Below are 18182 nucleotides of genomic sequence, written 5' to 3'. Positions count from 1 at the left end.
TTGAAAGAAATGAGTTCAAGGAATTCACAGACCCAAGTATTAATTAGAAGACTTACTTGCTAGATCATAAGTGGCCAAATCCAACTCTTGGCTTATTTTCATTTAGCTTGCATCAAGAGGTGATGCCCCCACTGCTCTCTAGTTTTATAACATTTTGGAAGTTTAATTGATAGCATTACAAAAGATTGCCAGATAGGAATGTAGGAGTATTATTCAGTGCAGGAGCCCCTCTCTTCCTCTGTCGGTTTGTGTGGTGTGTGTGTGTGTGTACATGTTGCCTGTGTGTTTCTTTTTCTGTGTTTATCTCCGCTATTGCATGTGTGCAGCAGTCTCTGTAGGCAGGGCTCTGCGTCTTCACATGTTGGGGGGAGGAGACTCTGCTCTTGTGTCCAGCGTTCTTCCTCTTTTTCATTGATTCATTCAGTAAATACTCACTGAGTACCTGCTGTGAGCTAGAATTGGTTCTAGGTTCCAGGGACTCATCATTGAACAAAAAGGCAGAAGTCCCCATCCTCAAGAAATGTACCTCCTGGGGGGCGCCTGGGTGGCTCAGTCATTGGGCGTCTGCCTTCAGCTCAGGTCATGATCCCAGGGTCCTGGGATCGAGCCCTGCCTCGGGCTCCCTGCTCAGCGGGAGCCTGCTTCTCCCTCTCCCACTCCCCCTGCTTGTGTTCCCTCTCTCGCTGTCTGTCTCTCTCTGTTGAAAAATAAATAAAATCTTTAAAAAAAAAAAAAACAGCCCAGTGAATTATCACAAATCCTCTTTGAGCAATCCTTATAAGATTTATTCTTTTTGTTATTAGACATAGTTCCTTTTCATTGCAATGAATATCATTATAAATTTATTCATGGTGCAGTTGACCCTTGAGCAGCACAGGGGTTAGGGGAGCCGACCCCCTGTGCAGTTGAAAATTCATGTATAACTTTGACTCCCCCAAAACTTCACTACTAATAGTCTTACTGTTGACTGACAGCCTGAGCAATGACATAGTCGGTTAACACATATTTTGTATAGGTATTATGTACTGTATTCTTACAATGAAGTAAGCTAGGGAAAAGAAAAGGTTATTAATAAAAGCATAAGGAAAAGAAAATACATGTATAATATAGGGGAAAAAATCTGGATATAAGTAGACTGGTGCAGGTCAAACCGATATTGTTCAAGGGTCAACTGTATTTCATTTAATTTAAGACTGTTTATCCATTCTATTGATGGACATTTACATTGTTTCCAGTTTGGGGCTGTTAACAGATGATGGTGCCAGAAAGCAACCTTGTTCATGTCTCTCCTGTATATGTGCATGTATTTCCCTTGACTTACAGCTAGAAGTGATAGTGTTCAAAGGATATCTGTGTTCCTTTAGATACTGTTACACAGTTTTCCAAAGTGGTCCTATGAATTTAAACCCCCACTAGTAGAGAATATAAGTTCAGAGTACTTCACAGCCCCCCTAATACTCGTTCAGGTCTTCTTTTTTCTTTTTTTAAGCATTTATTTGAGAGAGACAGAGATAGAGCATGAGTGGGAAGGAGGGGGAGAAGCAGACTCCCTGCAGAGCAGGGAGCCCGCTACGGGGCTCAATCCCAGGACCCTGGGATCATGACCTGAGCCGAAGGCAGCCGCTCAATGGACTGAGCCACTCAGGCGCCCCTCGTTCAGGTCTTCTTAAAGTTAGCCATTCTGCTGGAGATGAGCAGTACTTGATTGTGTTCTCATTTGCATTTCTCCAATGACTAATGGTATTGAGCCCCTTTTCATATGTTTACTGACCATATGAATAGCCTATTTTACACAGTGTGCCTGTGTAAGTATTTTGCCAATTTGGTGGTGGTGGTGGTGGGGTGGTTATTTGACTTTTTTTTTTTTTTTTTTTTTTGTAATTGTAGGGCATTTTAGATTTTAACTTTTTTGAGTATGTATAATAAATATCGTCTGCTCTCTAGTTTACCTTTTCTCTGTTGGTGGTATTTTTTGATGAACAGAAGTTTTTAATTTTCATGTACTTATCAGTCTTTTCCTTTTCAGTTAGTGTTTTTTGGGTTCAATTTAAGAAGTCTTTTTCTATCCCCAGATCATCAATATAATTCTCCTACGTTGTCTTCCAAGTATTATATTTTTTTACATTTCCACCTGGAATTGATTTTTGTGTTTCTCATGAGATATGAATCAGGGTTTCATTTTTTTTTTTCCACAGCTGGATAGCCAGTTGATTTAGCACCATTTATTAAAAAGATCATTCTTTCTACTCTGCAGTGCCATCTTTGTCAGAAACCAAGCCATATATGTGTGTATCTGTTTCTGGTTCTCTGCTAGTCCATCGGTCTATTTGTCTGTCCTTGTGGTTGTACCATGTCATAACCGTAGTTTTATAACAAATCTTGTTATCCAGTGGAGACTCCTCTTTTTTCATTATTTTTGTTCCCTTGGGAGCCTTTTTAGACATTTTCTCCCCTTCCCTCTATGAAATTAAATACTAAGGAATAAGATTTTGTCAGGTAGGATTGATTTGTGTATGGCCACAAAACTATTGAAAGAGGTGATTTTTTTTCCCCGGGAAGAACCAATTTTCTCCCTCCTTGGGGGCCATATTACCTGTATTGAGAACGCATGCAGTAAGCCAAACCCTCCCACCTTTTTCTTTTTATATAGGAGTGGTATGGTATTCATTGTGTTTTGTTCCTCTGAAATTTAGAAACAGCTTACTTAGCAATTTGTACAAATCAAAACAAAGTAAAATTAAAAAGAAACTGCTATCAGTAGACTATATGCTGTGCTGGTGGGGGATTTTTATTGGGATTGTATTAATTTTATACATCAGTTTGGAGAGTTGAATATCTTTAACAGTACTGAGTTTCCTGATTGTAAGCATAATATAGCTCTAAGAAGAAAATTGCTTCAGGAAGGAATTGGAAACAGGATGAGTTCTATAACCATGAGTGAGTAGTTAAAACTTCTGCAAAGCATATTCACAGATTTACCAGTGAGTTCTGGCTCTATCAAATATGAAAGGAAAAAATAATTCTAGTCTTATACAAACTCTTTTAAAAAGAACAGAAAAAGAGGGAACCCTCCCCAACTCATTTTATGTGTACAGCATATGTTGAATACATAACTTATCAAAGATAATGAAGAATGAAAGGAAACTATAGTCTGATTATGAACATAGATAAACAACTTTTACACAAAATATTGGCAAACTGAATCTGGGTATATATGTAACCAGCCTGATCAAGTTGAGTTTATCTTAGACATGAAAGGCAGTTTTTACATTAGAAAATCAGTGTTGTTATCAAATTAACAGATTAGAAAAAAAAAAAATCATGTGTATGCCGACAACCGTTTAGACAATGAAATTAATAGCAAAACCATTTATAATAGAATCAAGAAACAGGAAGTTCCTGAATTAAATATGGCCAAAAAAGTATAAGACCTCTGGGGGAAAAATATGAAGCTTAATAGAGAAAATATGTGTGTATGTGTGTGTATCTGATTGTGTACTGTAACTTGAAAGACTAATTAAAATTTTTCAGGAAATACAAATGGATATCCATATAGTAAAAGTAAATTCAGACCCCTATATTTCACTGTGCACAAAAAGAATAAACATCAATTCCAGGTGGATTAGTGACCTAAATCTGAAAGGCAAAGCTACAGAGCTTTTAAAGGCTTTGGATGATAATATAGAAGAATGCCATTATTACCTCAGGATTGGGAAAGGCTTTTTTAAACAGGAAATAAAAAGCACTAAAGGAAAAGATTGATAAATTGGTCTACATTAAATTGAAGCCCTTGGAGTTATCAAAACATGCCATAAAGAAAGTGAAAAGGTAGACTCAGAGTAGAAGGTATCTGCAATATACAACTAAAACTTGGTAGTATCCAAATGGTATGAAGAATGAGTCAGTAACCTTTACCTTCAGGATAGGGATGAGGGAGAGAATGTGATGGGGAAGGAATGCACAGATGAAGCTCTGTATACTGTCAAATGTTCTCATTCTTGAGAGGGTGGTGTTACTTTTCTCTAAACTGAACTTACATCTTATGTATTTCCTGGATATAAGTACATTTCTTAACAAGAAATGGGGAAAATGAAAATGATAAAGGAATACAGTTGTTATATCCATTTGCTAGGGCTGCCATAACAAAATGCTACAGATTGGAAGGCTTACACAACAGAAACTCATTTTCTCGTGGTGCTGGACGCTGGAAGTCGAAGAGCAAGTCAGCAGGTTGGGTTTCTCTGGACGCCTTTGTCCTAGGCTTGCAGATGGGCCACCTTGTCGCTGTGTCCTCACATGGTCTTTCCTCTGTGCTTGAGCTGTGTCTGTGTTTCTCAGTTTCCTCTTATAGGGACACCAGTCAGATTGGATTAGTGCCAGCCCTAAGGGACTTGTTTTAACTTAGTCTCCTCCTTAAAGGCCCTGTCTCCAAATACGGTCACATTCTGAGGTACTAGGAATTAGGACTTCAACATAATTTTGGGGGAGACACATTCAGCCATAACACTGAATATGTAGGAAAGATCTCGAATAGCAAAAGGGTTCTTGTGATTTGGATAAAGTTTTCCAAGCGAATCTTTAGATCCCAAAAGTGCTAAGTCAAAAAAAATCTAAAGTGAAGATGTTGTGCTCTGAAGAACTTTGCTAAATGACCAAGATTTGGATTTAGTACTGAAGATGTTAAATATGTGTGTGTAATCTTGGAATGCAGTTGTGTTTTGAAAATGTTAAGAGTGATAAAAAGAAATTTCTCAAAGTATTTTACTGTTTTACATGAATACTCTTAAATATAAGTGTGCAACCAGGTGAATAAATGTAATAGTAGAATTAGATCTTACAGTCTCATCATCCCCAACATTTATAAATTCTAGGTAGCAAAATTTGTTTAAAAAAGCTTTTCACTGGGAGAAGAGAAGATGCTTTTTATTTCGTCATATATGGTATATTTTCTACACCAAGCTCTACTATTACACCATATGTGCATTTCTTTTCTTTTCTTTTCTTTTTTTTTTTTTTTAAAGATTTTATTTATTTATTTGACAGAGACACAGCAAGAGAGAGAACCCAATCAGGGGGAGTGGGAGAGGGAGAAGCAGGCTTCCCGCTGAGCAGGGAGCCCGATGTGGGGCTCGATCCCAGGATCCCGGGATCATGACCTGAGCCGAAGGCAGATGCTTAACAACTGAGCCACCCAGGCACCCCCCATATGTACACTTCTGAAATTCACCCTACTCTACAAAATTATGCAGTGAAAACCACAGAGCTTATGGGAAGATGGAGGCACAACACTCAGAAACTTTGTCAGAAACTTTGTCATGACACTCAGAAGGGTCAGAACCTAATACAATCAGCAGCACGGTTTCACACATGTTAAATAGTTAAGGAATACATAAATACGGTACCAAACTTCACACTTTATCTTAAAAGAGACCTGCCATGTTGCTGTGGCAGTGGGCGTGAGATGGGTTACAGTAAGTGACATGCTGGGAAGTAACAGAAGGAGAGTCATCTGAAATCGGAAAGGTGTAATAGCAGATGTGGATGAGTGAGGCTTCTAACACAGGATCAGTTGTGGTAGTCAGTAGGTGTTCGGGTGTACGCATGTGTTTTGTGTATCCCCATAGGCCTTAATTTAGCTGGGTGCAGTTTTCCATGTTCATCTAGGGTTTCTCACGGATGAAATCACAGTAAGCAAACACAGAATTCTTGCTATGCTCAAGTTGTTTCATGTATGGACCACGTTGGAACAAATTTGTGTTTTCAAACAGCATTATAGCAGAACTTACTGCACTGAATTTTTTAACTTTTTTTTATTACGTTAATCACCATACATCACATCATTAGTTTCTGATGTAGTGTTCCATGATTCCTTGTTTGCGTATAACACCCAGTGCTCCATTCTGCACTTAATTTCTTGTATCATACATAGCTCCATCTTTTCATCTTTACATGATTGGTAAGGACTCTGTGTTAGGCTCTTTTCACTGAGCATTTGAAATGACTGCCTAATATCTGACTGCTATACAGCACCATAAGTGTCTTGGTGGAGTTTAAGTTTTTCCAAGCCAATGAATTGAGTGGTTTGGGTGTACACTCAGATTTCTGCTTGAGTCTGGTGGGTGGTCACTGTGATACATCGAAAAGCATCAGTTCTTTTGTTTTAAGCAAGCTCATTATGTTCGGTGACCTCCCTTTTTTTTTTTTTTTTTTAATTAATTTATTTGACAGAGAGAGATACAGCGAGAGAGGGAACACAAGCAGGGGGAGCGGGAGAGGGAGAAGCAGGCTTCCAGCAGAGCAGGGAGCCCGGACCTCCCTATTTTTGAATTTGCTACCAGGATACCTTTAAGCCTTAACCTGAATCACTGTTAAAAAAGCATGTGGGTGGTTATGTTTTGGGGGTCCTTCCCATTCATCTGTTGCTTCTGTCCACTGTGGAAGTATTATTGCAGAGTTTAGCAGCTGTAGGTTTCCAGAACTCCGTCTCACTCCTCTAGTCTGTCTGTTTGGTAACAGAGTAAATGAAATGCTTCTTGTTTGCCTGTCTTTCCGCCACTTTCTAGGGTTCACTCTCAAGACACTCATTTTTATGCCCTGAGACAGGAAATCAACTTTCCCTCACAGCATTTACATGTCTCCTTCCTGTCTAGGCATTGCTTGATGTTTCCACAGTCTTCTGCATGCATCCCTGGTAGAACATAGATCACACTGTTTTGGAGTTTCATAAAATTGGGTTCTCTCTCTAAATAAGCTGCAGTTTTTTCAGGGTATGGACCATATCTTTCTCATTTTTACTTTTCTATTACTTAGCACAGTGCTTGGCGGTGGTGTTTGGGTGGATGGATGGATGAATGAAGTAGGCTTAAAGAGAACTTGTCCACACGATCCTATCATTAATATTTCCCCCTTACTTTGACTAAGTCACATAATCTCTGGGTATCTTGGTCACCTGAACTTTAATACTATGAATCATGCTTGTGCATTCAAACTCTTTAGCAGTATAATAATAAAATTTCCTTTTGTGTAACCAAAGATTATATATGTTTTGTTTGTTTTTTTTGGAGGTTTCTGTTTTGTTTTGTTTTTTGTTTTTTGCTACAAACAGTAAATAAGTGTGGCTAATTTGCAACTTTAGGATTGAGGTTTTTCAACACAAGAGTAGTAAAAATCCTATTTTTTGGCTTCCTACTATGAATTAAAAACAATTATTTTTGAAATTTTCAAATATTTATATAATGATTAAGTGGAATAAACTCAAAAGGGGGAGAGTATTTTTTTTAAGGAAATAAGGGGCAGTGTTATGGGTTAATTCTTGACTGTTATTGCAATTATAAGTAACTTTTCAATTTGTTTTTAAGTCTGTCTTCTCTCTTCTTCTTATAGGACCTCTTTGTTGTTAGACATGAATTGGCCATAATGAGACTAGCTGCCTTTATGGGCATTACTATGTTAGTTGGAATAACTGGACTTTTTTATACTCAACTAATTGGCATCATCACAGTAAGTATATTTTTTAATGTAATGTATTTATGAACACATTCACTAATTATGAGCTTAATTCTAAGAAGTGACAAAAAGTTTAGAAATTAAAGGAGAAAATTACCACATAGTCATTTATATATTTTCGTTTCCATATGCCTGTGTAATTTTAACATAGTTACAATCAGTGTACAGAGTATATATACAGTTTTGTATCCTGCTTTTAAAAATTAGCGTATTTCTATATGCCTACAGACTCCATGTTTATAGTTTTTAATAGTTGGATATACTCTGTTTACTGAATATACCATATTAACACTTTGCCTGTTGATCAGCATCTAGTGTGTAATCTTTTTTTCTATATTACAAATAACACTGCTTTGAACATTTCTTTTTCCTCTTTAAACAATTTAAGACTATTTAAGATAAATTCCAAAAAATGGAGGTGCTGGTTAGAAACGTTTTATTAGTGATTGGGTCTTATTTATTTATTTTTTTTGCATGTATTTATTAGCCAAGTGGGATTTATCACAACAGAGAAGTTCAAAAAGTGAGAAAAATTATATTGAGTAAGGATTTAAAAGTTTGGTAATATACTGCATTGTAGAAGATGTAGGCTAAGGTTTTCTCATACATCGTTGATGGGGGTAAATTGGCATAACCTTTTTGAAGGGTTAATTGTCAGTGTGTATTAAACCTTAAAAGGCACAGTCATTTTGATCAACCTCTACACATTTGTTTTGTAGAAACTATTTATTGACGTGTGTAAATAATCATGTATGTTATAAAAGATCCCCATTGTTATATTATGTATAGCATATTTTTGTGTATGTAAGCATAAGTGTTTACCAGAATATGTTCAGTGAAAACAATGTATAGTGAGAAAAAAATGTTATTGAAACTTACTATAAAGTAACAGTAATCAAAAAAGTGTGCTACTGGCACAAGGATACGCATATAGATAAATGACATAGAACTGAAAGTTCAGAGATATATGTATGTAAATATAGTTAACTAATTTTCAACAAGGGTGCCAAAACTATTCAACGGGGGAAAGAAAAGTCTTTTCAATAAATGCTGCTGGGATAACTAGATATACACATGCAAAAGAGTAAAGTTGGACCCTTACCTCACACCATATACATAAATTAACTCAAAATGGATCATAGACCTAAGTGAGGATCTAAAATGATAGAACTCTTAGAAGAAAACATAGGAGTAAATTTTGGAGTAGGAAATAATGTCTTAGATATGACACCAAAAGTGCAAACAACCAAGAAAAAAGTGGATAAATAAAACTATAAACTTTTGTGCTTCAAAGTACGAGATCAAAAAAGTAAAAAGGCAGCTCATGGAATGTGAGAAAATATTTGTAAATCCTGTATCTGATAAGGGGCTTTTATATCTAGGATAGAGAACTCCTGTAACTCAGTACTAAAAAAAAATCCTTAATTAAAACATGGCCAAAAGATATGAATGCACATTCGTTCAAAGAGGTTATATCAGTGGACAACAAATACATGAAAAGATGCTCAACATCATTGGTTATCAGGGCAATAAAAATCAAAACCATGATGACGTACCACTTCACACACACTAGGATGGCTGTAATAAAAAAAGATGGTAACATAAGGTTGGTCAGGACGTAGAGGAATCAGAACCCTCACACACTGCTAGAGGGGATGGAAAACAGTGCAGACAGATAACAGTCTGGAAGTTCTTTAAAAAGTTAAACATGGAATGATCATTTCATTCAGCAGTTCCACGCCTAGGTATATTCCCAAGAGAAATGAAACGTATGTCCGTGCAAATATTTGTACATGAATATTTATAGCAACATTATTCATACATAATAACCCCAAACTGGGAGCAATCCAGGTATCTGTTAGCTGATGAACGGATATACAAAATGTGGAATATCCATATAGTGGATCTTATTCTGCCATAAAAAGAAGTAAAGGACTGATACATGGATGAACCTTGAAAACGTTATGCTAAGTGAAAGAGACCAGTCACGAAAGGCCCTGTATTTGTGTGATTCCATTTACATGAAATGTCCAGAATAGGCATTCTGTTTCTACAGAAAGGAGATGAGTGGTTGCCTAGGGGTGGGGAGCTAGATAGGTAGTGGTGACTAGCCTCGGAATAAAACTGGAAGAATGCAGTCAGAAATGGAGGGAAAACGTATTCTTGTATGACCTGTGTTTGCATACTTAAAAGGTTCTCATAATAACCTTTCCTCCCTAGGTTTTATAAGAAAAACATTAAACACACAGGAAATTTTAAAGAATTTTACAGTGACTACCCAACCACAATTAACATTAGAATGCTTGCTTTATCTCATGTCAAAGTGTCTACCATCTATTATATGTTTCGATACATATCAAAATAAATTGCAGGCAGCTAATTGTTCACCATGCAAATCATTAATAGAGCTAAATGCTTATTTACATTTTTTTCCCCTTCATGTTCTTATTGGCTGTTCATGGATTGTATAATGTCTGTTTAAATTATTTTTGTTACTCAGCTTGAAATATTTTCTAATATCTTATGACTTCTCTAATGATGATAAATAACATGGTATTAATAATAGTGGTGAAGATGAGAGTAAGTCTTTGCCTAAAATCTTTTCTCTACTTTTATACTAATTCATAATTACTTTGTAGTCTGTCTATAAGTCATGTCAGAATTGCCAGATTATACTTGCATTTTTTGAATTTTCACTTTTGGATTTACCAAATCATTGGTATATATTTATATCTCCTGGAATAAGAATTCTCAGATTTTTTTTGATTTCTTATGATGAATGACTGGAAATGGACATTTGGGACATTGCTGCTAAGAGTACAAGTTACTTATAAGGGCTGTTGGGGTTTATAGCTGGGGGCAGCAATTTCCTTCTCACCCAGCAGCCTCAGAAGCTTGAGAGAGAGGAGTTTGGCAGCAAAAGCTTCAAAATCTTTAAGAATCCCCACTCTAAAATTTGAGTGTTCACTTCTGAGTTGACCCTAAAATTATTTATTGAATTTCTTGGTTTTTAAAGGATGTGTAATATCAGATTCTGTTCTGACTCTATTCCATATTGCCAACATGTTAATATTTTTCAAATTGCAGGATTTTTTATTTTGCTATAATACTGAACAGCATTTCATTGTCTTAAGATGGGGAAGTTGGTTCTGATGTTTTGGTATTTCTAAAACTAAGTAGAAACCACATTTGTTCTATAATGCTTTCTCCAAAACTTTCATTCCTTTCTGTATACATATAGTACCCTCTCAGAATACTCTGTACTAGACAGTTCTGATGTCTGTAGAAATTATACATTCGCAAAACATTCAAAAAAGAATGCAGTGTTAAGAGAAAGTATACATTTGTTAGTCCAGTCTTTACTCACTCTACTTCCTCTTGAATCCAAGCGCTTTGAATAATTACAGCAAATTTCAGTTCCATTTACCTGGGCTTTCATAGTGACCTTCTAGCATCACTCTTTTTGGATTAAAAAAAAAAATTCTTTTAAGGTTTCCAGAGTGTACTCTTCCTCACATTGATTTAAGGCTCTTTAAGGCTTAATTATTTAAGGTTGTTAAACCTCAGTATTAATTTTAAATCCAATGAATTATTAGTATTTAAATAAAATAAAATATATTTTAATTAAAGTTAAAAATACAGAGATTTTGCTTACTTTTTTTTAATACAGTATGCTTGCTGTTATCATTTTATGAAAAAATTCAGACTGTCCACAGGAAATTTCACACCTGGGCATGTTTCTGTCATAATTTGAATCCATGCATCTCCCACAATGTGAAAGAAGTGATGAATTTGTTAGGTAGCGTAAGAAAGAAAAGGAGGAGAAGGAATCACAGTAAATTTAATCCTTCCACTGAAGTCTTCCTCCTTCCCCTATTCCTGCACCCAAAGACCAGGAGGCATTTTGGGAAAACACTGGTAGGGGTGTTATTTCATTATATAAACTATGTCATTACATAACTTGAATATAGGCCTCTTAGACAACAAACAGGCAAAACAAATGCTGTCTTTTTTAGGTTTAGATTGAGGCTTTGAGGAAGCAGCACATCCGTTTTCAGTAATTTTTTCCCATTATTCTTGGAATAAATAAATCATTTCTGTCCACTTGAGAGGGAAGATCCTGTCTTCTTATTGATGGTAGAAGGTAACAGGATAATCACAGTGACGACTATCTGATGTTTTAGATTTAAGCAAGAGCAGATTATCTGTGACCCAGATAAAATAACTAGAAATTAAATTTAAAAACAGTGGATTTCTAATCTCATTTCCAAGGTTAAAAGATCTCAACTCAACCAGATGTTTCTGTGGAATAGACTAATCTTAAACCCAATTTTAAAGGATTACCTTTGATTATTTTCAGATTTAATTTTAGACATATGTTTAAATATATGTTTGTACATTTTTACTAAAATTAATATTGAAGTTAAAATGTTTCCAAAGCAACCTGCTTTGAAGCATTCTTTATTTAGGGAACAGATTATTCTAATTACTCCTTACTTAGCCTGCTTAGCCTTTTTCTGTTTGTTTCCGAATGAAATGGATAGTGATGTTATTAATGTAATTGATGTTGTCAGAATTTCTCATTGAGCAGTAGTTCACACACAGCCAAGAATAATGTCCATTCTGATGAGCACCAGTACTAATGGTGCTGGATGACTGTGTTAGTCATGTTTTCAGTCCCTGGGCTTGGGGAGAGTTCATCAAGAAGCGCTGTAGCAGCTGGTACAGTGCCTTCTGGTGAGCTTCTGACAGTGAGCTATTGTGTACCGTGACAGTGCTCTGACAGTTTATCTAGATTTTGTATACAGGCGTTTTTGTTTTCTGGGCACCGTGGAGTTGATATAATAGCTTAAGCTTTTGATGGAGTCTCTGGAGCATAGTGCTTTTCTCAGTTGTGGTGAGGTTGAGGGTAGGGTGGGGAAGATGTATTTAGCTGTGGTTTTCTGCTTTAAATTCTCAAAGAAAAAAAATTGAGCTTTTGCATTTGGTCTCACAGGTACTATTGTTGGACTCTACTCGAATTCCTACAGATAGCTTGAAGTAAAGCTTTTCAAATTAAAAGGGGGAAAATGTCCCTCCCCACCACATACTGACTCATGATTACTTAAATAAATACAGAAAGAATCTCAAATGCAGGGGTGACTTAATTTTAACTTGGTTATCTCATGCAATGAAAAGTATCTTATGTTCAAAATGTTCAGTTAGTTTAAATGAGATTATCTATTAAATAGCATTCTCATTAATCAGACAATTAGTGGGCTTACCTGCCTTTTAATATGTACCCAGAAATATAGTCCTGAGATTATTAATCCTTATAATTAAATTTTGCCAAGTATCCCACTGAATCAATGTGGTGAATTAACATCATTCAGTACGATCTCGGTACAAATTATGTTTGGTTTACTCAACTCCAAATCAGCATTGCAAATATGGAAATCATTGCTAATTATGCTGAGCCCAGCTCACTTTACATTTTTATAAAGGGTGCTCTGTATAGCATTTTCTTTGCTTTTCTGAATTATATTTTTTGTTTAAGAAAAACAAAAAGAATTTCTAATAGAATACTTCTAGTTGTAATATTATATGAAATATCTTCTCAGTGGCTTTTAAAAACCTAGAAGAATCATTAAGATTTTAAGTGCCATTTCTTACATGCTTTTAATATTATACACAAATATTGGCTAATTAATATTTCTTTGAACTTTGAATATGTAGAGAACCTTATAGTACCTAGGTTCCCCTTTACCAAAGAATTACTAAGTTACATTGCACAGTAATATAAAAGCATTCTTTTAAAAAATGCCTGCTAGCATCAAATTTATTATGTGTGGGATTGGATTGCTCTTTAGCATAAACATGTTCCTTTGTGAAAAATATATTTATGTTGTGTCATCTCTCTGGCTCAATGTCGTAACCTCCTTGTATTTCTGATAAAATTACAAGTAATTACAAACTATTTAAATCTATTGCTAGAAGTTCTTCCATAGGAATACTCCATTTTAATTTTCTCAAAGCATTACTGATTGCTTGAGTGATTAAATCGATGCCTTTTTTGGTAAAGAAGCTAAACATGTAAGAGTTTTCATTTTACTTGCATTTTTACCCAAACATTCATTTTATTTTCTCATGTTCTGAATCTACATGAATTTTTGGTCTGACTTTAATACATTACCGTAGGATTGGAGAAAATACTGAATCCTATATTTATAGTTAACTTGTAGATCTTTCTCACAGCAATTCATATACTTCTCTGTCACATTTTGTCAATATATTAGTTACTCCCTAAATCTTAGCCAGAGAGGCACATTAGCCCATCTTACCAGTATACTGGTAACCAAAAATCTTATTGAAAGTATAATTTTGTATGAAAAATGTTTAAGAGTAGTTGACCTGGAGTGTTGATTGGGAGCATAGTTTCCAGCTGTTTCAAATGTTTAGCATAAGGCTGACTTACACAATGTGTTATTGTATGTAACCATTCTCTCTGGCATTCTCTGTGTATTTCTGTATGGTTATCTTGTATACTTGACTGCTTTCACTAGACTGTAAGCTCCTTGATGCTAAGGATTGTGTTATCATAGGTCCGTAGTAAATTTTTGATAGATGGATAAACGAGTAAATGAATCCTGGCTTATGTGCGTAGTACTTATTTTTTCAACTGGATTGTAAGCCCCTCGTGGACATTGGATTTTATCTGTGTAGTGTCCCGTTGTCCTTGTCATTTTATCTTTCATTATAAAATCCACCTTTTAGAAGTTATATTCTGATGTAATTGAGATCCTATATCTCTAAGCCCTCTCAAAAAAAGAGTGTAGTAGGAAGCAATATCAATAAAAAGCATAGCAGGCAATATCAGTAAAAAGTAGGACTGCCATTTATTGAGGAGTTATTAAGGGCTCTAACATATATTAACTCATTTAATGCTACCAAAATCTATGAGTAAGGAGTTATTATTTGAAAATTGAGATACAGAGTTTTAGTAACTTTCCCGCGGTTTTGTACAGCCAGAAGGTGGCTTGATGAAGAGAAATACAGGAATTATTTTGGAAAGAGATTTTCAGTGACTACACATAAAAGCTCTACTGCCTTCTCACTTTGGCTCCATGACTGATTAAATGTTTATGTGAACTCCAGGTCTCTGATAAAAGAAAATAGCTGGTCCTCTGTTGGCGATAGAGGCTTAAGGAACCGATTACTTCAAATGAGGAATATAGTGACTCCTGGCTTCAAAGGAGGAGAGAGAGCTGTGATTAACAGGAAATGTTCTCTCTTTGGATTAACAGGAAATGTTCTCTCTTGGCTTAAAGAACCGATTATTTCAAATGAGGAATATAGTGACTCCTGGCTTCAAAGGAGGAGAGAGAGCTGTGATTAACAGGAAATGTTCTCTCTTTGGATTGCAACGAAAAAATTAAGGACTCGTGCTATTTCTGTCCGTGTCCAGTGAGCTTAGTGCTGCAAACATATACTGAGTACCCACTGGACACAACATATGCTGCTAGGTGCTATGCAAAATAACAAAGCTGCTGTCCCTACATTGATAAGAGGGGCTAGGAAGTCAAGCAAAAGTCTGTCTTAGAATTAATAGGCATTAGTAATAGATAAAACAGGTATATAATCTCTAGTTGTGAAAAAAGTTCCTAACTCCAGATTAAATCAACAGAATCACTGAATAAGGTATGTGCAACAGAGTAAAGTAAGAATAAAGAGTGGTAGGCAGTCATCGAGGTTAGATTGAATTGTCTTTGTGTCTTTGTGATAGAATGCTCTTAACTTGCGTCAGGTTTTCAGTCTGGCAGGTCTAGAAACTCCATTTTGAAAACATTTCCAGAGTTAGGTCCAGAGGCAGTGACTCTTAATTTCAGACTCCAAAGCGATAGTCGTATAAACCAGATTGACTGTTGATCCTCCTATGTGCAGTCGTCAGGTGTGCCAAAGGACTTCCCAGCACATTCTTTCTCCTGTACGACAACATATATGGCAGTGTTGCTTGGTGAAAATGAACTCAAGGCAGGATGAGTCAGTTGGATGGATTGTATCATCAAGCTGTCTATTCCAAGAGGGCCAGATTCTCAGGACTGTTAACCAGGAAATGTCTGGTGATAAATTCTTGCTCTCTGGTTCCCACTGCTCCTAATTTTTCTAACAGACAATAAGTACTTTCCTCTCCCTTTCTGTTAGGAACTCCCCCCACCCCATTCCAGATACAATCTTATTGGGATAAGTTGGGATATTTTAACTTATCTTAGACTGAACCTGAAAGATCATTTCTTAGGGTAAGATCAGCCAGCAGAAGATAAAGTATCGGTTGATAAAATAGGCAAGGCCCATATAGGTCTTGCTGTTTCCAGTTTATTCTTTTTTAGCAAAGAAACTTTCAGTTTTTAAAATAAGAAAGCAGGGGCGCCTGGGTGGCTCAGTTGGTTAAGCGTCCAGCTCTTGATTTTGGCTCAGGTCATGATCTCAGGGCTGTGAGTTCGAGTCCCACTCTGTGCTGGGTGTGGAGCCTGCTTAAGATTCTCTCTCCCTCTTCCTCTGCCCCTCCCCAGTGGCTTGCATGTGCTCTCTCTCTCTCTCCCTCTCTCTAAAAATAAAATAAAATAGGAAAGGATTTTCATATATCTCTTAGGCAGATTGATGGAAATCTTAGATATTTTGGTCATTAGACCCATCATCGTGACATAAATATTTTTCTGGAGGTTAAGTTATCCTGATTATAGACAACATACTATAAAAACTTGTTTCTTATCGTTCTTTGAAGAACGAATTTTTCTGGGTAGCTGAGTTTTATGTATAGCTAAGGATTTATAAATTATATTTATACTCCTTAAAGATGGCAAGTATCTTTTTTTTTTTTTTTTTTTTTTTTTTTTAAGATTTTATTTATTTGCGAGAGAGACAATGAGAGACAGAGAGCATGAGAGGGAGGAGGGTCAGAGGGAGAAGCAGACTCCCCGCTGAGCAGGGAGCCCGATGTGGGACTCGATCCCGGGACCCTGGGATCATGACCTGAGCTGAAGGCAGTCGCTTAACCAACTGAGCCACCCAGGCGCCCAAGATGGCAAGTATCTTATTGGTCATTTCCTGATGGTCACTAAAGATTGAATCGTTTATGCTGAATGAAATTATCTGCACCAAAATCTATTTTAATTATTTTTAGTGTGTTTCTTTCTAAAATAGTCCACATTTCCCTGCTTTGCAACATATGCAAAAAAAGTATATTAAACCTCATTTGCCACTTTTGGCACTAACTTGTGGTTTTCAGTGTTCTGCCATTAGTAACCCTCTCTCCTCCTCTGGTTTGCAGTTCCTGTTGTATTTACGAATGGGATAGCATGTTGACTTGTGTTGTTCTGAGCACGTTCTATAAGTGCCAAGGACGTGTTTGTGCCATGTTTGGCTATTCAAATACAAATTGTATTTTTTTCTTATAACAGTATTCTTGATAGCTGAGTTTCAGAGAGAGGTAAGCATTTGCTATTTCTAGAGGGGACAAAAAAAGTCTTTCTTGGCTAGCCTCACAAATCCTGTTCAAAAAGTCATGGTAAACATCACATTCTTTGATAGAATAAACCATCTGTTTATAATGACTTAACAGGTACTATTCTACTTATTTCTTGAACCAGATTCTGGAAAGATGTCAAAAGCACTTGGAAGTAAAAGCTTTTCCCACATGAAGTCTAAATCCAAAGTCTTTGAAGTTGATTCTTTTATTACCACAAATAAGTACCTCAAAGTTTTAATCAAATTGTAAATTTATGCATAGTAAAAATTTACTATACTAGGTGTACTAGTCTGACTTTGTAGTTGTCTTTCTTATCCCGACATAGTTTGTGAGTATTATCCACAATGTGATTTGAGGCCATTTACTTACACGTCCTAAGAGCACTTACAGACCTCTGTCTTGTCTTTTCCTTCGCCTGGTTGCACAAGCTGCCTTCATCGTTTGGGGGCAACGTGTCGCCCATCAGTGCTAAGAACCGTTCAGATGACTTCATTCACTTTCCGTACAGATGTGGAGCTGAGGCCCCGCTTTCCTCTAAGCCCGTAACCAACGTTCTCATGTATTTGCAGACTGTGTTGTCACAAAGTAAAACGTTATTTTGAGGAAATTATGCAACAAAACTGAGAAAAGTTAATTATAAATAGACTTGTCATTGGACACCATGAATTTCAAAGCATGATAGGAAAACTAATGAATATGGAATATGTGGCTAATCTACAGTCTTGTCACAAATTCCCAGGAAATGTGGAAATGAAACACTGCTATTGGTGACTTTGTCATCTAACAAAATAGATTTTTTTCTCGTATGTGGGCTAACAGTAGTTATTCAACTGTTCATACATCAAGAACTTAATATTGTGAGCTGTTGATGTCACTGCTGTAAGGAGAATTTTTTAAAGTCCGTGTTTTTTTATTAGTACCATTGGAAGAGAGTCTACAGCCGAAGTTCTTGGGATTGGAGTTGCTATCTCAGATATCTGCATGAATAGTTCCTTTTAATAACAGTGTAGTCCACCTGCCATATGTGAGCAAGCTCTTAAAGTAGAGGATAAGAGGAGGAAAACTTCTCTTACGTTCTTCATATATTTAAAAGAACATATTTTCTTTTGTAGTACTTTGAAGTATGTTTAAAATGTAAATATATGTCTAAAATAAGATGTGTGATTTGTGT

At 36.1% G+C, this 18182-nt stretch overlaps 1 protein-coding gene across 8 annotated transcripts in view; it reads left to right on the top strand.

Moving 5' to 3' along the window:
• ZDHHC21 (zDHHC palmitoyltransferase 21) overlaps nucleotides 1-18182 on the top strand; it is a 66870-nt gene that overhangs the window by 40638 nt on the left and 8050 nt on the right. For 7 of the 8 annotated variants that reach the window (XM_078062342.1, XM_078062343.1, XM_078062346.1 and 4 more), the window contains one exon: nucleotides 7384-7500. In XM_078062342.1, coding sequence (XP_077918468.1) covers nucleotides 7384-7500 — 117 coding nt within the window. Of the gene's footprint in view, nucleotides 1-4132; nucleotides 4231-7383; nucleotides 7501-18182 lie in introns of all 8 variants that reach the window. The other variant, XR_013444015.1, reaches the window with a different exon arrangement.

This window comes from Halichoerus grypus, chromosome 14, assembly GCF_964656455.1.
Source record: "Halichoerus grypus chromosome 14, mHalGry1.hap1.1, whole genome shotgun sequence".
Classification (NCBI taxonomy): domain Eukaryota; kingdom Metazoa; phylum Chordata; class Mammalia; order Carnivora; family Phocidae; genus Halichoerus; species Halichoerus grypus.
The sequence above is the reverse complement of the archived record's forward strand: the minus strand, read 5'-3'. Positions and strand labels throughout refer to the sequence as shown.